We start from the raw sequence: 23,781 nt of genomic DNA, 5'->3' as shown, positions 1-23,781 counted from the left end.
ACTATGTTGCCCTCGATAGAGTACTATGGTGTCACAGCTCACAGCAACCTCAAACTCTTGGGCTTAAGTGTTTCTCTTCCCTCAGCCTCCCAAGTACCTGGGACTACAGGCACCTGCCACAACTCCCAGCTATTTTTTGTTGCAGTTGTCATTTTTGTTTAGCTGGCCCATGCTGAAGCGTGCTATGTATTGTCCATAGTTTGAATCCACCAGCCTCTGTGAATGTGGCTGGTGCCATAACCACTGTGCTATGGGCGCTGAGCCAGTTTTTATTTTTTGTTAAACTGTGAGTTTATTTAAAACAGAAACCTGTGCCACTGAGATTTCATTTTAAGGTGCACAGTTGTTTTTCTTTTCTTGCAGTTTTTGGCCGGGGCTCGGTCTGAACCCAACACCTCAGGCATATGGGGCCGGCGCCCTACTCCTTTGAGCCACAGACGCCTCCCTAAGGTGCACAGGTTTTACTCACAGGTCCCTGCTCGGAGAAGTATTGAATTCCCACAGATGACAAGGATGAGCAACTATGTCCTATGGGCTGGCCCTTTCTTTCTTCCAGATCTTCCATTGACAGTGAACCTGCCTTGGTCTTAGGCCCTCTTAAGTCTGTGCAGGAGCTACGGAGGGAGCAGCAGTTGGCTGAGATTGAGACCCGAAGGCAGGAGAGGGAGAAGAATGGCAAAGAGGAAGGTGGAGAAGGCAGGACCAAACCTCCCATGCAGGAGATGGTAGATGAGTTACAAGGCCCCTTCTCCTACGATTTCTCTTACTGGGCACGGTAAGCTCTCTTGTGTATTTTTCTGCAGTGTCCTCTGTTCTGAGAGTACAGAAAACCAGCCAAACTAAAGTATTTTAACTATTTTAGGTCTGGGGAGAAGATCACTGTCACACCCTCATCTAAAGAGTTGCTCTTTTATCCTCCCTCGATGGAAGCCACTGTCAGTGGAGGTAAGAGTAAACTCAGCGAGCAGTGTTTGCCTGTGCAATGGTTCCTTTATTTGCATTGAAACATTGGTTTGCGGTGGTGCCATTTCTGTACATGCACACATACATCCTCTCTGGCACACAGATTCACTGTTTTGTGGATAGATGAATGAATGAATGATTTAAATAAAGTCAAATAACTTTGACTATTAGAATTGAGGTCATCTTTTTGGAAAAGGACTTGGTTTTCTTTGATACTATCAGATTGACACCAGAAGGTAGGTGAAAAGCAAAACCACCACTTACTAAAATGTGAGTATTTGTCTTCGCGTGTCTGCACTGTTTGTCGTCTTTCTGTTGTTTGGCAGGGTGTGATGGAAGGGGTTTTGGGGGGCAATGGTTGATTGAAGTGATTGCTTAAGGAGTATTTCCTTTTGGCTACTGCTGGTTTCTTCCAGCAACATGGGTTCATTGAATCATGGGCATTATGTGGTTTGTGTTTGGAAGTAGAGTATGTTGAAGGGCTTGACTTTCTATCAGGCGGGCTCTTTGGGGCAATCTTCACATTGGGTTCTCTGGAGGGTGAACAGCTCAGCAGCCACATGTCAGCTATAAAGAGTTCTCTCTTGATCTGTGGCCTTGTGAGAACTCAGGAAGAGTAATAGTGAAAAGCAGCTTTTGACATTTGTTCAGTTCACCTGCTAAAGTTCTTGGCAGTTGAGCAAGGCCTTTTGGGATGGAGAGAGGCTTGGGCTGCATCTAATTACTGAGCGCTCTGGAGTCCTAAATCGCCTCATTTGGAAGTAGCTTCTGATGTCAGTTCTAGCCCCTTCCATAAGAAACCCCCAGCCAAAAAGGCTCCTCTCTCTCTGTCTCATCCTTGTGTTTATTTCTTCCCTTTTTTAGAAAGCTGCCCAGGGAAGCTGATTGAGATCCATGGGAAGGCAGGTTTGTTTCTAGAAGGCCAGATCCACCCAGAGTTGGAAGGAGTCGAGATTGTTATCAGTGAAAAGGGGGCAAGTTCACCCCTGATCACAGTCTTCACTGATGACAAAGGGGCCTATAGGTGAGTCCGTGATGAAGCAGCATTTGCTTGGGACCAGTTGGGGAGTCTCCTAGATGAACTGGGAAGCCCAGATTTCTTCGGGGCATGTGGCACTTCCTCCCTGATGGGAACCGAAGCCATCTGTAGCGCTCTGCTTTCTTCCATTCAGTGTTGGCCCCTTGCACAGTGACCTGGAATACACCGTGACCTCGCAGAAGGAGGGCTACGTTTTGACTGCGGTGGAAGGAACCATAGGAGATTTTAAGGCTTATGCTTTGGCAGGTGTAAGCTTTGAGGTAACACTATATTTTTAAAAGGCGGTTTTATTGAAGTATAATTTATAATAAACTGCACAAAAATATGTAATTTGACAGTTTTGACATATAAATAATACCCATGAAAACTCCTCTATAATAAAAAAAGTGAGCATATCGGTCACCCCTAAAGTTTCCTCCTGCCCCTTGGGAATCTTTCCCTCCTTCAGCCCCAGCTGATCCGATCTGCTTTCTGTCTCTTTTGATCAGTTTGCATTTTTCAGAGTTTTTGTACAAATGAAATCATGTAGGATGTACTCTTTTTTTAATCTGCCTTCTTTCACTAAGCATAATTTGGAGAGCTGTTGACTTTAGCATGTTTGTGTACTTTCTGGGAAGTGGTTTAAACTTCTATCTTAACTGTCACACAGAATGTTCTTGTGGTGTTTGCTGTCTAGTTCTCTTCACCTATCCTTCCTGGGAAGAAGCATGCTGTGTATTGTCCAAAGTCTGTCTGGAGATGCTTGTGTATGAATATTTATAAACTACAGGCTAAACGAAAAGAATGACAGATTGCATCATGTAAAAATTTAAAAGTCTGTATTGCCAAATACATTCTAAACCAAATTAAAATCTGTCCAAACTGGAAAGAAATATTTATATCATAAATAATACCCCAGTTTATAAGGAGTTTGTAAAATTGGTAAGAAAAAGACAACCTAATAGGGAAAAAACCTATTAAGGCTGGGGGTGGTGCCTGTGGCTCAGTGAGTAGGGCGCTGGCCCCATATATTAAGGGTGGTGGGTTCAAACCCGGCCCTGGCCAAACTGCAACAACAAAAAAACCTATAAGGAAAAAAATGGACAAAGGATATAAAAAGGCAAATTGTGGAAGTATTGCGAGTGATGGATAAACACGGAGGAAATGCTAAGCCTTAGCAGTTAACTGAAGAAATGCAAAGGAACTTAACTATTGAAACACTGTTGTTTTTTTGCGGGGGGGGGTGCTAGACCTGCAATAATTACAACAGTACCTATTTTTTGGTGTGTGTTTTCCCATGCATAAATAACTTAAGGGTCTGCAAAGGGTTGCAGCCACTTTGGAATGCCCTTTGTAAGTAGCTTTCTGAATTTGAAGTACACATACTGATCAGTTCTCCTAGGGATTGGTTGTTGAGAAAAAGAGGAAAACCTTAAGTGCATAAAGATAATTCTGATCATCTCCCCTTTTCTACCACAAAAGTAGGAGGCTGGCCTGTGTGCCATGGTTCGCAGACACTTACTTTAGAATATTTGCCCCAGTTAAGAAACACTGAGATAGGCTCTGTGCCTGTGGCTCAAGCAGCTAAGGTGCTAGTCACATACACCTGAGCTGGCGGGTTCAAATCCAGCCTGGGCCGCCAAACAACAATGACGGCTGCAACCAAAAAATAGATGGGCGTTGTGGCGGGTGCCTGTAGTCCCAGCTACTTGGGAAGTAGAGGCAGGAGAATCACTTGAGCCCAGGAGTTGGAGGTTGCTGTGAGCTGTGATGCCATAGCACTCTACCCAGGGCGACAACTTGAGGCTCTGTCTCAAAAAAAAAAAAAGAAACACTGAGGTAGCTGTCTGGCACAAGGGAGAGGCCAGGTAAATTGTCAAGGAAGAGAGCGAGTTCTAAGACTACATGTGTAACGGGCCACTTTTGTTTCACCTACTTCTCTGCCCCCCTCTTGAATAGTCTGTCAACAGTGTAAATAATGTTTGTAAAATTGGTGTGGACGTAGAAGGAGTTCTGGAAGGCTACACACCAAACTTTAAACATCACCTGTGGGGAGGAAGATCAGCCCTTCCCCTATGAATAAATTAATAAAAGAAAACACCTTACAAGAATTACCTCTTGAGCAGCATCCATAGCTCAGTCGGCAAGGCACCAGCCACATACACCGAGGGTGGCAGGTTCGAACCTAGCCCAGGCCAGCTAAACAACTGCAACAAAAAAAATAGCTGGGCATTATGGCGGGCGCCTATCATCCCAACTACTTGGGAGGCTGAGGCAAGAGAATTGCTTAAGCCCAAGAGTTTGAGGTTGCTGTGAGCTGTGACTCCATGGCACTCTACCGATAGTGAAAATCTGTCTCCAAAAAAAAAAAAAAAAAGAATTACCTCTTATCTTGTGGAAATATTATTTTTATGGTTAATAGGAGTTGAACTTTGCTCTGGTCTCACTTTCCCATATCCAGATAAAAGCTGAAGATGACCAGCCCCTCCCTGGAGTCCTCCTGTCCCTCAGCGGTGGTGTGTTCCGTTCCAACCTCTTGACCCAGGACAATGGCATTCTGACGTTCTCGAACCTGGTAATGTGTCCTTGTGCAGTTTACTGTGTGCCTGTCCCCTGGAGAGAGCTGGGACACGGCATGTGTGAGTGTGTACCGCTTGACAATGCGAGAAAAGGAAACCAAGGTGGAGTGGTTTCAGTTTCTTAGGGGACCACGTTTAATTAGAGGGTTGCTCTTACTGGAACGTAGCGCTGCTGATTCATGTTCCTTCTACACACACTTCTTGTTTTCAGGTCACCCACTTGTCACTAAGACAGTGTAATTAATTTCCCTGGCCACAGAGGCTCCTCTCTTAGGCGTCCCTTTGTTATTGCACAGGATCATGTTGTTTACAATGCCTAGTCTTGTTCCGGGTTTAGCTTGTGTTTCTTCTTCAAAGTGCGTTCCATGTGGTGGGAAAACAGGACCAGTCTTTCATGCAAGGTGTAGTCGGAGGCCCTACCCATGGGGACTCTGGAGGTGCATGTTGGTTGGCCACTGCAGGTTGTGGGAACAAAGTGGCTGTTGTGGGGGTATCATAGTCAGGCAGTGGGGGGCATGGAGAGAGCCACACTGTGCGGTGACGCACCCTGCTCATACTTGCTGTGTCCTACCAGGCAAGTTACTTCACCTCTCTGAGCCTCAGCTTCTTCATTCATAAAATTCAAATATGACTTCTAACTTGACAGAATTGTTGGAGGCACGCAGTAATGACAGCTGCCATTGTCAGAATTGTAATTGCTGTTCCCTGGCTGTGATTACTGATGGTAGAGATGGAGTTGCTATGTCCGTCTGCCTGGGAAGCTCTGGAGCTCCTGTGGATGATCCTGGTGGATGGTGACATTAGTCCCCCACCTTTTAAGCCGTACTGGGATGTGGCCACTCAGGCTGTGTGGGATTGTCTCTTGGCAGAGCCCTGGCCAGTATTACTTCAAACCTATGATGAAGGAATTCCGGTTTGAGCCATCCTCACAAATGATTGAGGTGCAGGAGGGACAGAACCTGAAGATCACCATCACAGGGTACCGGACAGCCTACAGGTGAGCAGCTCCAGCCCCCCTCTCCCGGCGGCCCCCACTCCCAGGTGGCATTGCAGTGAGTCACCTCATGCTTAGGATACCTAAAAATACACATCCTAGGCTCATCCAGATTTTATTTGGGGGGAAGGGAGGTAGGTCTGAGGTCAAAGGACTTTGGATTGCTGCCCTTTCTTTTCATGTTTCATCCTTGTGGTCCATCTCCAATATCCTTATTTTGAAATTGGCCTGAGAGAGCCTGTTGAGTTGCTAAAACATATTATTTTTTAGAAAAGCTTTAAACTTGAATTAAATCTTTAAAAGGGGAAATTTATCCATCTGAGTAAAACTTGGAAATGTTGAAGAGACTATCCGGCAGCATAACATGTCCCTCCTGTCCTGTGTCCCAGCCACCAAGTCTCCCTTCTGGGAGAAAACCAGTATTCCCTGTTTTTCTGAATGTGTCCAAATACTGTAGATGACTGGGAGATGCATGCACACATGTATACAGATACACCCTTACACATATACAAAAGCACTTGAGGTGAAGACTGGAAAGATTGGGTTTAGAAAAATGGACCATTTTCAACTGTATGTATGCAATGAAAAAAAAGTGAGTTATTTTATGTTATTGAACGCTCCATTATTTAAAATAAAGCCTAGCAAAAATAAAATGAAGCTTAACCTTTTTAAATTACAATTTTTTGGAGCTTCTCTCAAGACATCTGAAGGGAAAGTGATGATGAGTCATCCCTCTGGCAGGAAGGCTTGACTGGGAACTGCCATGGCCACACCTAGTCCCTTGGGTCTGTTGGACACGATTCCCCACTGAACTGTTTTGTGCTGTAATCACTGGCAAATGCAGAACACTTTGCTGGGCTCCTTTGGTGCTCACATGACCTGAGAATGTCATGTTCCGTTTCTTTCTCGGCACACTAGTTGCTATGGTACAGTGTCTTCTCTGAATGGGGAGCCAGAGCAAGGCATTGCCGTGGAAGCCGTGGGCCAGAACGACTGCAGCATTTATGGGGAAGACACTGTGACGGATGAGGAGGGCAAGTTCCGATTACGTGGATTGCTGGTGAGACTTTGAACACGTTTTATTACTGGGTTTTTGTCATCCTATATTTGGTGATGTCCTGTGGTGCTGTCCCAGCATTGCCTGGAGATGGGTAGGCCAGAGGGCTGAGGGTGGGGTTCTGTGGCCCTGCGTATCCTTATCTTAACTGGCTCATTTTGTCTTTTATCTAGTTAACAGGTTGGGTCCCAGTTCTGTGGCAAAATCAAGTTTGAAAACCATGGGTTTGGTGCAACTTTTGCCTAGTGGTGTGTGGTTATTGCTCAGGCCAGGACTCTTAACACCAAGTGCTTATAGGGCAGAAGAGAAGTATGAATGCCGGTAGAGGCTGGGTGGGCAGTAAGGTGAGGACTGTGGAGAGGCATGGCCCAGGGAAAGGGCATAGCCTGCTTCTCAGCTCCAGCTCATGGTAGCCATGTGGGAAGACAGACTCAGGGTTGTCTGATTGTTTGAAAGAAAAGTCAGAAGTTCAGATTTCTATGTGACACTAATGATTTTTAGATGTTAACAACTAACTGAGAGAAAAAGAAACCTACAACTTCTTTGCATGGCCCAAATAACTTATCTGCCCTTTTGGCTGCTAAATTGCAACATTTACTTAGCATTTGGTGCTTTTATTTTTTATTTGTTCATTCTTTCATTTGCTCATTCAATAGATTTTGAGTGTATACTGTACAGTATAGCCGAGAGGGAGTGTGAATTGGGACTAGACCGCCAAGATCTAGAATTTGCTCCCAGCCTTTCAGATTCACAAACTGGGTGTTGGTAGTGGAGCCCAGAACCTGTCATGCCAGCGACAGACTGATGTTTGCCTATAACATGTGGGCTAAGATGCCAACTGGTCTGCCAGTTGTTTATCCACGTTGGAGTGGTGGCGTTCTTTCCCAAGACAAGCATACCTCTGTTGAGAGCCCACGTTGGATTGGAGGGTGGCTTGGTGCATGTGGAACATTCAAGCCAAAGGAGGTAGCTAGATATGGAGTGTTTCGCCTGGCTGTGCTCTGAAATACATACAGATTCCTACAGGCTGTGGTCCAGTGGGCAGAGCTGGATGTGTATGGGCTCTCCCGCTTCTGCTCTGCCCACCGCTCCCCTCTTTGTTACGTGTTTCTCAGAGTCAACTTCATGGCGAGCATCTCTCCATCCATACACGTCTGGATACCCTTTACTGTTGGGGCTGCCTTCTAGCTATCCCTGCCCCATGGCTGCTGCCACAGTGACCCCTGTTCCAAGGCACAGCAGGCTGCTCTCTTCCCTCCTGCAGTTCTGGATTCCTTCCTCTTAGCATTGGCTCCTAGAGGACAGACCTAGGGGGTGTGGAGTACACCACTTCCTCCTGCCGGCTGTGGCCAGGGTCCAGGGGGAGGGAGGGTGAAGAGCCAAGTTCCCTGTGTTGTGACCAGACACAGCCTTTGCATTTTATCCTTTGTTCCCTGTAAGAACGCCCTTCTGCTCTGGTCTGCCAGGGTTTGAATTCTGCCTCTGTCATCCCTCAAATGACCAGGGAAGTTTCTCATCCTTTTCTTAACGTTTTTGTCATCTGTAAAATGAAGATAATAATGTCTAGCTTTTGGGATGGCCTTGAGTTGTTAAATGAGTTAGTATGTGTAACTACTAACTACTACTATGTAGTAACTACTCCTACTACATATGGAGTAGTACCTGGCACCTTGGCTCAGTAAGTGTTTAGTTAAAAAAAGCAAAAACAAAACCTTCCCTGAGTGGAACTGTGAGTTGACTGTCTCTTGTTTGCACCTTTCTGAGTTGCACTTCAGTATCGTGAGAAGGGGCCTGGGAGGGCTACCCTTGCAGTTCCATTTCCTAGCTGGGGCCTCCCCTCCTGGTGGATGAGCTCTGGGTTCTCTGCCTACTTCACTTCCATTAGTCATGAGAGTGAGAATTCAGCATCACCTTCTTTGAGCCTCCCAGGGCCTTGCTGGCTCAGACATGTTCTTCTAAGCTCCCTGACTTGGCATATTTTAATTTATGTGAACACAGTTTTCTTTTCTTTTTCACTGTGATAGAGTTCCATTCATTTCAGTTGATACTCCCAGCAGCTGCCTCCTCCTCCAGCAGGCATTAATTCATTTGAGCTTTCAGTTTTTTTTTTTTTTGTCACCCCCTGGTGGCAGCCTGTGCCTTCTGCGTGCAAGGCCTTGTACAGGCCCCAGCCTCTGCAGGAGCAGCTTTGGATGTGTCTCAAGGGTTTCAGATTTGAGTTTGCCACTCTCCTAAGGGATGGCGAGCTGGAGTTCCTTGTCGAAGATGTCCTAGGATTTTGAGGCTGTTAGGTGCTCGTATGCCTGCTTCTTTATTTGACCTTGCTGGGCAGTGTGCTGTCAAGACATTTTGGGAGAACAGGCTATGCCACTAGGTGTTGCTGCTAAGTGATGAAGGTGACTCCCTGAGACTGTTGGGCTTGAGTGAGGAGTGGGGCCAGTTAGGAAGGGAGCAGCTGCCCTGACAGGAGCTGGACAGGCCCAGGCATGGAGCGAGTGACAAGTGCCTGGATTCCCGGCCTCAGTGCATCTGTTTTTCCTTTTCTTTGAAACATGGGGTCTTTTTTTCTCTAAGGTGCAAATAGCTATTTTGAATTGAACCTATGTGGTGCTTCTAATTGAGCTATAAGGTGAATTAACATGTCTTTTGGTGGTCATAAATTTGGTTGTGTTTTTTTTTTTTTTTGTTTGTTTTTTTAATAATAGTAGGCTGGGCTCGGTGGCTCAAGTCTGTAATCCTAGCACTCTGGGAGGCTGAGGTGAATTGCTTGAGCTTACGAGTTCAGGATTAGCCTGCGTGAAAGTGAGACCCAGTCTCTACTAAAGATAGAAAACTAAGGCAAGAGGATCTTTTGAGTCCAAGAGTTTGAAGGTTGCTGTGAGTTGTGATGCCATGGCACTCTACCCTGGGCAATAGCTTGAGACTGTCTCAAAAGCAAGCAAGCAAGCAAACAAACAAAACAGCTTTGTAAAAGCTCATTATAAAATAATTCAGGTAACATATAGAAAGGGACAAGACCGTGAAAGAGAGAAAACCCCCCTAAACCTATCACATGGAAATACTTCTGGTTAATCTGTAGTGAATACCATTTCTGATTGTTCTCCTTGCATTTAAAGATGGTCAAAACATAATTTTAGGTAAATAGAACCATATGATCCACTCTCTCAGTAAGTTAAAAATAAATTACTGCATCTTAGAGTTTTCTCCTCTTAGATACATGTAGACATCTTTGAACTTGACTCCATGCTTCAGACCCTAATGGGTCACGGGGTTAATTGTGCTATTGGTGATCAGGAAATTGGCTGTTTTAAAAGTTATTTTAGGCTTGGTGTCTGTAGCTCAAGCAGCTAAGGCGCCAGCCCACATACACCAAAGCTGGCGGGTTCGAATCCAGCCCAGACCTGCCAAACAACAATGACAACTACAACCAAAAAATGGCTGGGCTTTGTGGCAGGCACCTGTAGTCCCAGCTACTTGGAAGACTGAGGCAAGAGAATCACTTAAGCCCAGGAGTTGGAGGTTGCGGTGAGCTGTGACACCATAGCACTCTACCCAGGGCAACAGCTTAAGAGGCTCTGTCTCAAAAAAAAAAAAAAAAAGAAAAGTTATTTTAGAGTAATGACTTTTTTGGGGCAACCATGATATATGCCAATAAATTTGAGCAATAGAATAGAAAGTGTAAAGAAGAAATATTTTATAAAAGGAAAAAGCTCAACTCCCACTTAGAAATATTATTCATCATAAGCATTTGGGAGTGGCATTCCAGACATCAATCTATATACATATTGGGGGGGGGGGTGGACAGGATTTTAGAAGAGTGAGAACATTGTATACTTACAATCTTTGAAATAAGAAACCAAATTTGATGGGTAGAAGGAAGGAAATGGAAGTGAATTGGAGAGGGAGTGTTGCAGAACTTCAGATGTTTCGTCACCTTAAAAACTCTAAAGTCTTAAGAAGGTGTATAGGCCACAGAGAGGGATGTGAGGGGACAGAAATGCTCCTGTCTTTGTGATCACACACAGTCACACCAGGCTCAGGTCAGGTATGACATGACATGCCCCCTTTGCAGAGAAATGACTTCTGTATTTGTCTGCAGCCGGGGTGCGTGTACCACGTCCAGCTTAAGACTGAAGGCAATGACCACATTGAGCGGGCGCTCCCCCACCATCGGGTGATTGAGGTAAGGCACCTGGCGCTGCTGCTGCTGGTCTTGGTCTGTTGGCTTCTCTGGAGAAAAATCCTTTCTTGCTTCTCCAGCTGTCTGCTTTTCATCTGTGGTCAGGGGAACTTTAAATCCTAATTAAGGGTCCTCTTAGAATAGTGTCTTCTTCATAAGCAGCGTCTTGTTGTAGGTTTTTAATGAACAGTGTTGCTGTCATGCATTCAGAAAGGAAATTGGAACTGTTGTGTCCTCGCTCCCCCCACATCCCCTGCAACTTCTGATCATTATTCTGCAAGTTAAGGATCTTTAGGCATAAGTAGCATTTCAAAGCAAGGGAGGCTAGTGGGGAGAACATGGGCTTAATTGGTAACAGGGCCACCAGTTTTCTTAGGTTCTGATGACCTCCCTCGGTGGGAGTCTTTTGATAGTCAAGGTAATGATTTAGTGAAAATTGATCTCTGAAGAGGCCACCCTCCGGGTCACAGGATATGGCCCAGGAATCATTTGAAGTAAGGCTCTTCTCACTGAATAACTCCTGTTGGCAAGACTAGAGGTCTTGGTGGGACAAGAGGAACTGGCTTTTGGTGGCTTATTTAGGTGGCTTCATTAGGTTCAGAGTGGGGAAGTTCATAGGGAGGGTGGTGAGCTGTTTAGGACTTTGGGCCTAGGAAGTGGATTTTCTCTGTGTCTTTGTGGCATCCAACCATTTAAATGGCTGGGATGACCGCATTCCGCACCAGAATGCTTTCCAGTTTTATTTACTATTTCCCGGCTGTTGTAACTTAGGCCAGGATCATTGGCAGAAATGTGGACTGCGGCCAGGCAGACGTGGAAGGGAAGTAGCCCTCTGGGGTCTCAGAAGCTGTGTGCCCAGACCCCACCCCAAGGGGCTGCTGTGACTGTCCTGCCAATGGCTGCCAGGCAAGAATCCTTTTCAAGGGGAGCTGGGGCATCTGGCTTTGTATGTGAAATTTCTTACTTTTTAAAATGTTGTTGGCACATAAAGAAAACTTAGAAAAAAATACTGTGCTTAGCAAACAAAATGTGTCTGTGGCCATCACTTTGTGACCTTGGACTTAGGCTTCTTAGATGGCCAACTTTGCTCCTTTAACGTAAGAAGTGAAATTCGCTGTGAAGTAGCTCTCAGGTCACCAGACAGCTGGCATAGAAGTTCCTCATGCGGCATTCCTGCTGTCTTTCTCTCTAGGTTGGGAATAATGACATCGATGACGTGAACATCATAGTTTTTCGGCAGATTAATCAGTTTGACTTAAGTGGAAATGTGATCACTTCTTCTGAGTATCTCCCTACATTATGGGTAAGACCAGCCTTCTAAGATGCAGCTGTTGTATTCTGTTCAGCTTTGAGATAAGTAGAGGGGACGTTTGTGTCTGCCTCACTCTGGCTTTAGACAGGGCAGATGAAGATGCTCCAGAGTGCTGCCACTGAGGCTTGAGGTTGAGACTTAAGAAACGTGTGTATGGGGCAGCGCCTGTGGCTCAAAGGAGTAGGGCGCTGGCCCCATATGCCGGAGGTGGTGGGTTCAAACCTAGCCCTGAACAAAGACTGCAAAAAAAAAAAAAGAAACGTGTGTGTGTGTGTGTGTCAACACGTATGTGGAAGAGCTGTCGCGGGTTGTTGGAGAGAATGTGTTCTAGTTTCAGATAACTGTTTTGCCAGACGTTAATCTTCCAAAAGATCCTAGTAGAACTCTGATGAATGATTGATACTGTCTGAGTCTAACATGGAAAGACAGTTGTAAGGGAGAGAGCCTTGTGATGTTTTAAGTTCTGTCCAGTGTGGGGGTGGTGTGCAGTGGCGGGCAGGGCAGTCTGGGCTCTCTTGGCACCAGTAGCTGCTCACCTGGCCTCCTCGGCCTGTTGCTTCATTTCCATGTGCCTTGGTTTCCCCTCTGTAAAACCAGGATCCTTGGACACAGTGACCTCTGTGGTCTCTTCCACTTCTATCAAAATCTCAGTATCTGTGGCTACTGAAGAAATACTTACAAAGTGCCCTGTGACCCCTTCAAAGATGTTAATGAGCTGCTCTAGGGGTGTATTATGAAGAGGCACTTGCCATTGTACACCCAGCGATGTATTTGGCTTGGGTGAGAACATGTGCTTGGGTTTTAACCCACCACGGTCTGGGGGTTGCAAGCATCTGTGTCTGAAGGGACCAGGCAGGGGAAGTCAGAGAGTGCAGAGGCCTGGGCAGGGCTTGGGGGGAAGTGGGGGAACTCCTGTCCCATCCACAGGGGAGGGGTAACAGAGGGAAGAAGATGGTGCCTCAGCTGTATGATTCTGATTATTGCTGTATTATAATTCTGGCCTGGAGTTGGTATCATTTCCCAGTTTTCCAGAGAAGCTGGAAATTAGAATTACTGAAATCACTTGATTTTTCTGTTTTTATTTTTGTTTTAAATTTTATCTTTTGGCTCAGCGTCTATAGCTCAACCGGCTAAGGCGCCAGCCACGTACACCTAAGGTGGCGGGTTCGAATCCCCAGCCCGGACCCGCCAAACAACAATGATGGCTGCAACCAAAAAATGGCCAGGCGTTGTGGCGGGCGCCTGTGGTCCCAGCTACTTGGGAGGCTGAGGCAGGAGACTCGCTTGAGCCCAGGAGTTGGAGGTTGCTGTGAGCTGTAATGCCACGGCACTCTACCCAGCGGGACAGCTTGAGGCTCTGTCTCAAAAAAAAAAAAAAATTTTATCTTTTTAAGAGACAGAGTCTCACTCTGTGGCCCAGGCTAGAGTGCTGTGGCACGTTCATAGCTCACTGTAACCTCAGACTCCGGGGCTTCCTGCCTCAGCCTCCAAAGTAGCTGGAGCAACAAGCACACGCCACCGTGCCCTGCTAGTTTTTCTCATTTTTTATAGAGATGAGTTCTCACTATGTTGCTTAGACTGGTCTCGATTTCCTGTCCTCAAGTGATCTCACCTCAGCCTCCTAAAGTACTGGGATTACAGGCGTGAGTCACTGTGCCTGACCCTGATTTTTAAATATAGTCAGTGAATTCAATGTATTAAAACACCATGTAAGGCAAAAGAACACATATGTGTATATGTGGTCTTGGATGTGACCCACAGGCCTCCAGTCCATTGCTTTTGTTTTAGGAAAACTCCCCTTGACTGTATGTTATGTAGCCAGTGTCCACATGGTCCCTGGGGACATGGTCTATGGTGTTCTCCGGTGGCAGGTACAATGTGGCATCGTCACAGCCTTTACCAGCAGTCAGCCTGTGTCTTATTGGCCCCATCACATGTGGCAGTGAGAGCAAGTGACAACCTTGAAGTAAAGCACTAAAGTACTTCTTGCAGCATCTTGGAGAACCAACACAAAATGCCGTGTGTTTGGAGATTGGCAAGCACTCATGGAGTTAAGGTTACTTTATGTGACAAGACAGTGCAGGGTGGGCAAGACGTTCAGTGACAGGCGTTAAGTCCTGAGCTCAACCATATGTAAGTTGTGTGACCTTAGGTGACATAGGCTCTCCGAGTCTCCATAAAATGTCCTGTTTTGTAGTTAGGATTGGTGATGTGTAAAGTGCCTCTTGCCTGCCTAGCATATTATAGATAGATGTTTAACACGTTAGAAGCGATACATGTGAATGTTACCATTATATTAACCATTAATACCATTTAGAGCAACAAACACAGGTAGTCAGAATATATTTTAACTTCTCTTTCTGTGCCTGGCACGTAACTGGAGTCTCAGGTGATAGAGGGATGTGTGATGCATAGCTCATCAGGGGAGGGCGGTTTCTTTTTCAAATACCATGTTTTCAATATCCCCTCCCCAAGAGATCAGCTGTCCTGAGGATGTCTGAAATGAAATGTTTATCATGTTTCAATTTCAAAGGCACGTCCTGCTTTTTTTCTTGCTCTCCAGGTAAAGCTTTACAAAAGCGAAAACCTTGATAATCCGATTCAGACGGTGTCTCTTGGCCAGTCCCTTTTCTTCCATTTCCCCCCACTGCTCAGAGACGGCGAGGTAATGTCTGTGGCTTGGTTCTACATTCTGCCTTTGTTTTCATAATTCTGCTTTTTAGTTTAAAGAGAACACAGTTCTCTCTTTTTCTCCCCAAATACCACGCTGTGGAATTGTGCTCTCTGAATCAAAGGATGTTGGGCTCTGCAGGGGTTATTTTTTCTTAATTGTTCTATTTACAGAAATAATACATATTCATGGCAGGAGATTTTGGAAAAAAGAAAAAATCAGGCATCATCCCATTATCCAGAAATAATCACTGCTAATATGTTGACTGGTATCTGTTGGGTCTTTTTTCAGTGCGTGTGTGTGTGTAAATGTGAATATACATGTATGTTGTAATAAGTCAAAACTAGAGTTGTTTTGTAATCTGTGCTTTTGAATGAAGAATATTTCACAAATCTGTTTCCCATCATTAAATCTTTTATAACATGATTTTTATGGATAGTAGTTCTTAATATACCCATAACAAATACATAATTTATTTAACCAAAGCCCTCCTGCAAGGTATTATTTACTCTTACCACTTTGAGTGTATCATCCATTCTTTCCTGGCCTGCAAGATTTCTGTTGAGAAATTCATTGGGAATCTTATAAAGAGGGTTCCCTTGAATGCGACAAGTCACTTTCCTCTTGCTGCTTTCAAAATTCTGTCCGACAATTTAATTATAATGTGCCCTGTGGAGACCACCTTAGGGCCTGCTTATTTGATGACCTTTGGGTTTCATGAATCTGGATGTCCATCTCCCAACCCAGAATTGAGGCATTTTCAGCCATTATTTTGGACTTCATTTGCTGATTCTAAAATGTTTATCATCAATTCTGTTTGGTCAGCGTTAACTGTTGTAGTCATTATGATGAGAGCAAAGTTTGCAAAGAATTTGGTCCTTTTCTGGCAGTCTTAGCCTGAGGACATCACCTGGCAGGGACTCAGCACTCAGGGCTGTGACTGTCAGTGGTATCATTCCAGGGATATTGTATTTTTAGAACTTGCCAACTTATGAGCCACTGACATATCATCCCTTAGAAGTCAGCCTTGTTTTGGATGGAAAACAGTCTTCCTGGATCACGTGCCTCATCAGAATTGGCTCACATAACTTTTTGTGTATCATAAAGTCATTTCTTCAAAGGGCCATAATTGTTGAGGTTGAATATGCTCATAAAAAAGTGCTAATAGCCTATCAGAAGACACAGTCTCAGAGACATTGAGGACCCAAGGTGTCACTGAAGGAATAGCTGCTGCGGTTACAACTCTGAAGTTAGCAACCTCGGTTTGGATGCGTAGACTTGGGGATTTTTTTAAAAACATGAAGTTCTTTGCATCACAGCTGTATGTTAGGTTTTAGTTTCCATTTGCTTTGCCAATCTGTCCTTTACCAAAATCACTTCTTCCCTATGCACAGAATTATGTTGTGCTTCTGGACTCCACACTCCCCAGATCCCAGTATGACTACGTCTTGCCTCAAGTCTCCTTCACTGCAGTGGGCTACCACAAACACATCACCTTGATTTTTAATCCCACGGTAAGTATAAAGGGGAGTCAAAAAGTAGTCCACAGGGCGATAAGAGAAGGCAAGTCCACCGCAGGTTGGAGGGCAGCTATTTAAAGAGCTCTCCGTGTTGGGTCACCTTCCCATTGGGCTTTCTGGATTTCCCCAGGTGCTTTTTAACTTTTCTGAGTAGTGATGCCTGCCATTCCCTTTGAGGAGGAAACTGGTGACAATAAGGATATAATTGTTTAGCTCAGTGATTCAGGAGTGATTTGGGGAAGGAGGGACACCACTACCCTGCGATCGGTGGTGTCATGTCCTCTATCAGGAGCCACGTGATACCTGACCTGCTCAAACCTCCAGAGTCAACTGTCAGTTTACTGGGAACATAGAGTACACAGGAGCGTGTAAACAGCACTACAGGGATGCAGGACAACAGCCTGGAGCCTGATTTGTTTGACAAATGAATTGCAAGAGAAAACAAAAACCAGATGGGCAGGATACCTGTAGGTTAAAAGAAACTTAATTTATCACTTAATTTATGACATATGTGGCCCTTACTGGATCTTGTATCCAACAGACTATAAACAACAACAGAATAAACAAGACATAATATGTGTCTTTCGCATTTACCAGGTAATTGTTTGGATCAGTGATTCTTAAAGGTCAGGTGAGGATTGTACAGACACAACAGCAAGAAAAAAACAGATTCTAGGGCCCAACTCAAGACTACTGGTTCTGAACTTGGTGGGGGGTGAAAGTAAAGCCTAGGCTGCATTAAAAACCAAAAATCTGGCCTCTTATTACTGTGTTGGTCATTGTCTCTAGGCCTTTTCAGTGAGAAGAGTACAAATTTCATTTTTATGTTTTTTTTTTTTTTAAGACAGAGTCTCACTCTGTCACCCCTCATAGAATGCCATGATGTCATAGCTCATAGCAACCCCAAACTCTTGGGCTCAAGTGATTCTGTTGCTTCAGCCTCCTGAGTAGCTGGGACTAAAGTAGCTGGGACTTTTTTAGAGAAGGGATCTCTCTCTTGCTCAGGTTGGTCTTGAACTCCTGAGTGCAAGCAGTCTGCCCACCTTGGCCTCCCAGACTGTTGGGATTACAGGCGTGAGCCACCGTGCCTGGCCCATTTTATAGTTTTAAAAATGATAAGTATATTGGACAGTGTCTATGGCTCAGTGGGTAGGGCACCAGCCCCATATACAGAGGGTGGTAGGTTCAAACCTGACCCTGGCCAAACTGCAACAAAAAATAGGTGTGTGTTGTGGTGGGGGCATGTGGTCCCAGCTACTCCAGAGGCTGAGGCAAGAGAATCACCTAAGCCCAGGAGTTGGAGGTTGCTGTGAGCTGTGTGATGCCACCGCACTCTACTGAGGGCAGCAAAGTATGACTCTGTCTCTACAAAAAAAAAAAAAACAAGATAAGTATGTGTGGGACAATATACATAGATATTCCTTACTTCTTTTTTATAACTGAATAGTATTCCTTAGCGTGGATACACCATATGTCTTAGGCATTCAGGCTGCTATAACAAAATATTTTAGACTGGGTAATTTATAAACATTTATTTCTTACAGTTCTAGAGGCTGGGAAGTCCAAGATCAAGGCGCCAGCAGATTCGGTGTCTGGTGAGGGCTCACTGTCTGCTGCATAGATGGTGCCATCTAGCGGTGTCCTCACGTGGAGGAAGGGGCACACAAGCTTCCTCAGGCCTCCTTTATAAGGGCACAGATCCTATTCATGAAGGCTCTGCCCTCATGACTTAATCACCTTCTAAAAGACTCACGTTGGGGATTAGGTTTCAACCTGTGGATTTGGGGGAAACACAGACCTTCAGATTTTAGCACTATATCCAATTAGTCCCTGGTTGGTGGGCATTTGGGTTGTTGCTGGCTTCCTGCTATTACAAATAACCCTTTAATGAATTGCCTTATGCATGCATGCTTTTGAATGTTTGCCAGGCTATCTTTGGAATAGACTCCCAGAAGTGGAGTTGCTGGATCAAAGGGTAAATGCGTGCAGAATTTTGATTGATATTACCACTTCCCCTTCATAGGGATCAGACTGTTTTGCATTCCCACCAGCAATGTATGAATACTCCTTTTCTCCAACAGAGTCAACTTTTGTTGTCAACTTTTCAATTTTTGGAGTCTAGTTGATGAAAAGTGTTATCTCAGTGTAGTTTTAATTTGTATTTCTCTCTTTTCATGTAGCTAAGGGCCATTTGTATTTTCTTTTCTGTAAACTCTTCTTTAACAAAATTTTCTATGGAACTTCTGGCCTTTTCCCACTGTTTGCAGAAGCTCTTTGTGTAGTAGGAATGTTAACCCTTTGTCTGTAATAGATATTGTACTCATTTCTCTCAGGTTGTCATTTATCTTTTTACTTGGCTTATGCCAAAGTTTATTTTATTTCTATGTTAGCTGTATTGATATTTTTCTTCTTGTTTCTGGATTTTGAATCATGATTAGGAATTTTTTCCCCACTTTCAGGTTTTTTTTTTTTTTTATTAAATCATAGCTGTGTACAATAATGCAATTATGGGGTACAATGTGCTGGTTTTATATACAATTTGAACTACTTTTAGGGGAATTTATTGTGTTTTCTTCTGGGACTTGTATGGTTTCTTTTCTCTCTATTTATTTGTAGTTTTTCCTGGTGTAAGGTGTGGGGGATGTTTCTAAATTATCTTTTTCTGTGTTCTACCCAGTTACGTTTGGTGCTTTTTAGACACCATCACGTATGGAAGAGTGGTAGGAATTATCCCTTTTGTAGAGATGAGAAGGTGGGAAACGTGAATGCCCCACGGTCACCAGCTCATGTGGAGCAAAGTTAAGACTAGAGCAAAACTCTGCCGACTCTGGGGTTCTGTGAGGAGTGGCTCGTGGTCAGTGAGCTGGCTCTATGATCTGACTGGAAGAAGAGAGTTTTTCTGACAACCCTAAGAGGAAGTACTTATCTTGTTTTCCAACCGTAGAGACCTGGTTAGAAAGTGCCAAAAATTGAGCATGTTAGGGACCCCACTGAGTAGGGGAGGGCCTGGGTGATGGCCACTGATGGCTGTGGGCCTTCACATTCCCACGGGCCCCTTAGCAGGAGACTTGTCTAGGTCCAGGGACACACTCAAGCAGCCAGTGGTTGGGAACATAGAGATGCCACTTGGTGGTGGCTGAGCAGCCCATCCCTGTAGCTGCTGCCATGGAGTGTGCCTGTCACTTCTGAGAGGGTGAAAAACATCGTTCTCCTCTAGGAGAGCACCAGGAGGCTGCCAAGAAACTGGGGGCTTTGCAGGGCATTCGTGGTTGATACTCAAAAAAGCCCTTGCATCGTGGTTCTGTTCTTCTAATTTTTATAGAAGCTTAGAGATTCTGTCACTTACTTAGGGTCAATCAGCAGAGCCAGGACTCAGATAAAGTGGTTTCTCTCAAGCCACGTGGTACTGCCACGTTATAACCTTCCACGTGATGGTGGTTCAACCTCGTACACTCACAAGGGACTTTATGCTCATTCTGGTTTCCTCTTTCGTTGGACGTGGTTACCTATAGCCATGTTAATTTGTTTCTATTCAGTGTTCAATCCACTGCTGAGCATTACACATGTCATTTTGTTGTATTTTTACAACCTCCTCCCATAGTAGGTGCTATTCATATTACCTCCATTTTTTTTTTCCCCTGCAGTTTTTGGCTGGAGCTGGGTTTGAACCTGCCACCTCTGGTATATGGAGCCAATGCTCTCAAACCACAGGTGCCACCTCAATTTTTTTATAGTTGAATAAACTAAGAGTTCACATGGTTGCCCAAGGTTTTTATCTGGTAAGATCTGAGACTTGAGTCTAGAATCATAATCACTCTCGTCATTCCCACTGGATTAAACTTCTAATGAAGTATTTACTTCTATGGAAAGTGGATGGACCTTAGACATATCAAAAAATAACACTTGAAGACAGAAATCTGTTCCAGCCCTTATTCTTCCATTTATTAAAGGGCATCCTTTCTGCCTTAACCGCCTCAGGTACTATGGCTCCACAGTCATTCTCTGCCTAGCAGTTCTGAGATATTTTATTCTCAGCCCCCTTTACATTGTTAGAACTTTTGAAGATCTCAAAGAGCTTGGGTTTATATGGAGTCTCTCTGTCCATATTTAACATATTAGAAATTAAAACTGAGATGTTGAAACAGAAGAATCTACAAGCTACACATTCCACTGGCTGTCAGTGTGATGGCATCACATCACGGAGCCTCTGAAAGATTCCCCTGTACACCTGGGAGAGAAACGAGAGTGAAGAAGCACATGACATCTTAACATTGTTATGGAAATAGTTCTGGACTTGTGACCCTCCTGAGAGGGGCATCCCTATACTGGATTTTAAGAACATTGCTCTGGCTTATTAGCTTGCTTTTATCATTATCTGAAAATTCTCATTTAATTTATTGGTTTCCTTTGTGGGACTAGAGTGGGCTAGTTGGGTTACATATTCTTTTGATATTTTAGAACCCAAAATTTCAGAGGCTTTAGCAAGATAGATATTTCTGTTCCAAGTCAGTATCTAGGAGTGAGCAGTACAGAGATTGTATGGTAGCTTTAAGCTATTAGGGATCTAGACGCCCCCTTTTTTCCTATTGCTCTTCTTCATAATGGTGCATTTGGCCAAATGCTGTGTAGTTAGTAAGAAGGGAGGCACACTGTTTCTCTTTCAGGATACAACCCGGGTGTTGACCTCTCACTTCTGTTTGTGCACTGTTGGCCAGAATTTGGTTCCACGGCCTCAGCTAGCTGCAAGAGAGTCTAGGAAATGTCTGTATTCTGATTGGCCCAGATAAAATTTGGGGCTTCTATGAGAAGAAAGGAAGAATGGTCACAGGGATACTAGTAGCAGTCTCTGCATTGCTTCCTAACTGGGGTACACTCTCTGGGACTAGCTTGGCACTGTGTGCCTGGGGCCTAGAACAGTGAGTTCTGGATACATCTTTGTGGAAAGTCCCTTCAGATAGTTGGGACTCAACAAACTAAGACCCATTTATTTTTCAACCGCAAGGACTCCTCATTTTCTGCGTCTCTTCATTTTCTCAGTTTGAATGGTGAATGTTCAGAGGGTGAGGAGAATACCTTGTTATTGGAATCTCTGTTCCTAAGTTTCAGAAGCAAGTAGCAAGAGTTTGGACAGCAGAGGATTTGTGTAAAAATTTGTTTGAATTGCTTCAGTTTCTTTGTTTGGATAGCAAGAATTTGGATCACAAGGGACCCTGAGTGTCCTTGGACAGCCAGTGTGGAAGGCTGGGTGGTTCTCTGTAGCATTGTAACTGTGGGTGATAAATGTGAGACCTCGGTGAAGAGTAATGGTGCTCTTGGTGTTTGCAGAGGAAGCTGCCTGAGCAAGACATTGCCCAAGGGTCATACATCGCTCTGCCTCTGACGCTGCTTGTTCTGTTGGCTGGTTACAACCATGACAAGGTAGGAAACCTGAGGTCTCATGAGAAAGCAGGTGTGCCAGGGCAAGTGCATCCTCACAGCTGTGGAAGTAACAGCAGAGCTTGTCCAGTGACTGGAAGGGACCTCAAGTCCAGTCCTAGGCCTTCTTTCAAAGCCTGTAACATCTAGTACTGTCTTTCCTGGTCCTTAACCCTTTCTGATCCTGTGTCAGACCTCATCTGACATAATGATTTTTTGTTTGTTTGTTTCTAAACCAAAATAAATAAAAACACTTTAATTATTTCATAACCTAAAATAGATAATAAAATCATCAGGTGAGTTCATGTTTATGTTTTTTTCTTTTAAAACTCTTTTAAGACTGTAGGATAATTTCAAGTAATCCAGCAATCTCTTTTCTACCTAAAATAAATAAGGGCTGGGTAGTATGTGGGTAGCAGAAAAACTGGATTGGAAAGAGTTAAACCTGGACTACCTCTAGGGCTGTGTTGCTTCTGGGGAGAAGCCAGTGATCTCTGGGGACCCTCTAGTACAAAGTCCTTCCTCATTTGAATTGAAACCCACCCATTAGCACACAGGTGTAGACGGTGTGTTGATAAGTGAGACTGTACTGTCTGTCTGGGCAGATGTCTCCTCCTGTCTCTCATGTTCTCTCTCTTTCTCCAGCTCATCCCTTTGCTGTTGCAGTTGACAAGCCGACTGCAGGGCGTCCGAGCTCTTGGCCAGGCAGCCTCTGACAATAGTGGCCCTGAGGATGCAAAGAGGCAGGCCAAGAAACAGAAGACCAGGCGGACGTGAGGAGGAGGAGGAGGAGGAGGAGGAAGGGACAGCTGCAGTCTCTCTTGGAAAAGGGCATGGAGGGGGCCACCACACACCGTGGGCTAGAAGCATAGTACATGCATCGAGTAACCAGCACATGCTGTTGCCCGTTCCCTTCTGTGTCCTGTGGCCTGGCCACCTGTATCCATCTTCTTCACGTGGCCCCTGTGCAATGCAAGGAATGGACCCTCCTGTCATTCTGCTGCACACAATTTATTTTCTAAGTCGAAGATAATTTATTATTATTATTTTTGTCAAAGAAGTATTTAAGCTGTGGTAAAGAATGTAATTCTTTACCTTTAGCATTTGTTTGGAAGAATTATTCCAGTAAACATGGCATTTGGTGAAGTACCTTTTGGGGTTCATCTGTTTCCTTAAGTTCCCTTCACATTTGAGATCCCTTCTGGAAACTACAGCAGCCTGTATCCACTACTAGGAGGATTTGGTAGGAGGTAAAAGTCAATAAAGTTGCCCATTCATTTGTGTTGTAGCTCATCTCAGATGTCTTTCTTGGGTGACATGGGGGTCATAAAGCCCGCTGCACATACAGTAGGTTAGACCCTCAGGGAAGTAGCCTAGGGCACAAAAAGTGGCAACACCCCTGAGATGAACCCAGGCAGCTGTCTTCTGGCCCCAGTGGTAGGAAAAAAGGGGATAGTGAGGACTGTAGCAAACTGTGTCTAAAGGAGGCACAGTCACTCAGCGCTGGCTCACTCTTGCTCTGCAGGAATATATGTTCATTTTTCTAGAGAAGCCGGAAAGATGGTTTTATGTGAAATCTTCCTGGTTTTACATGTTAATGACAAATTCAGTTTTTAATAAAGGGTACCCTTTGGCCAGTCAAAGTGCATGTGTAGGCTGGGTGACGCTTGAAGCATGCTGGTTTGCGGGAGATCCACAAGAAGTCACAGCGTTTTAGTAGCGTGACCTTAGTTCTTGTAGGAAGTCATTCAGTTAATTGTATTATGTTGAAGGAGGGTAGCATCCATCCTGCCAGCATTTATTAAATGCCCCATACAGCAGGCATGGACATGCGGAGGTGAGTAGAGTGGATGACAAAGGGAGCGGGGAGGCCAGGGCCGTGTCTGCTTTGCTTGCCACGTCCCCAGAGCCTGGCAGGTATGTGGTGGGTGCTCCCTACAGAATGAATGCACGGAAGCAGGAATGACCAGACGGGCACGTGGTGCCTGCCCTCACAGAGCATGGCCCTGTCCCTGGGTGGAGGGCAAGCCAGTACGTTAGCAAGGGCAATGCGGGAAGCCAGGGCCTCCAGG

The 23,781-nt window shown here is 44.8% G+C and overlaps 1 protein-coding gene across 1 annotated transcript in view; it reads left to right on the top strand.

Moving 5' to 3' along the window:
• LOC100958389 (nodal modulator 1) overlaps nucleotides 1-22,997 on the top strand; it is a 62,208-nt gene extending 39,211 nt beyond the window's left edge. Inside the window, exons 19-31 of the mRNA XM_003790716.3 lie at nucleotides 557-775; nucleotides 863-945; nucleotides 1,828-1,987; nucleotides 2,136-2,262; nucleotides 4,443-4,556; nucleotides 5,430-5,557; nucleotides 6,473-6,614; nucleotides 10,711-10,794; nucleotides 11,984-12,094; nucleotides 14,667-14,768; nucleotides 16,169-16,288; nucleotides 21,620-21,712; nucleotides 22,355-22,997. Of these exons, the coding sequence (XP_003790764.1) occupies nucleotides 557-775; nucleotides 863-945; nucleotides 1,828-1,987; nucleotides 2,136-2,262; nucleotides 4,443-4,556; nucleotides 5,430-5,557; nucleotides 6,473-6,614; nucleotides 10,711-10,794; nucleotides 11,984-12,094; nucleotides 14,667-14,768; nucleotides 16,169-16,288; nucleotides 21,620-21,712; nucleotides 22,355-22,486 (1,615 nt within the window). The 3' untranslated portion in view covers nucleotides 22,487-22,997. The remainder of the gene's footprint in view (nucleotides 1-556; nucleotides 776-862; nucleotides 946-1,827; nucleotides 1,988-2,135; nucleotides 2,263-4,442; nucleotides 4,557-5,429; nucleotides 5,558-6,472; nucleotides 6,615-10,710; nucleotides 10,795-11,983; nucleotides 12,095-14,666; nucleotides 14,769-16,168; nucleotides 16,289-21,619; nucleotides 21,713-22,354) is intronic.
• The last annotated feature ends 784 nt before the right edge of the window (nucleotides 22,998-23,781 follow it).

Source organism: Otolemur garnettii, unplaced genomic scaffold (assembly GCF_000181295.1).
Source record: "Otolemur garnettii isolate 467f Iridium unplaced genomic scaffold, OtoGar3 scaffold00044, whole genome shotgun sequence".
NCBI lineage: Eukaryota > Metazoa > Chordata > Mammalia > Primates > Galagidae > Otolemur > Otolemur garnettii.
This window is presented reverse-complemented; position numbering and strand designations above follow the sequence as displayed.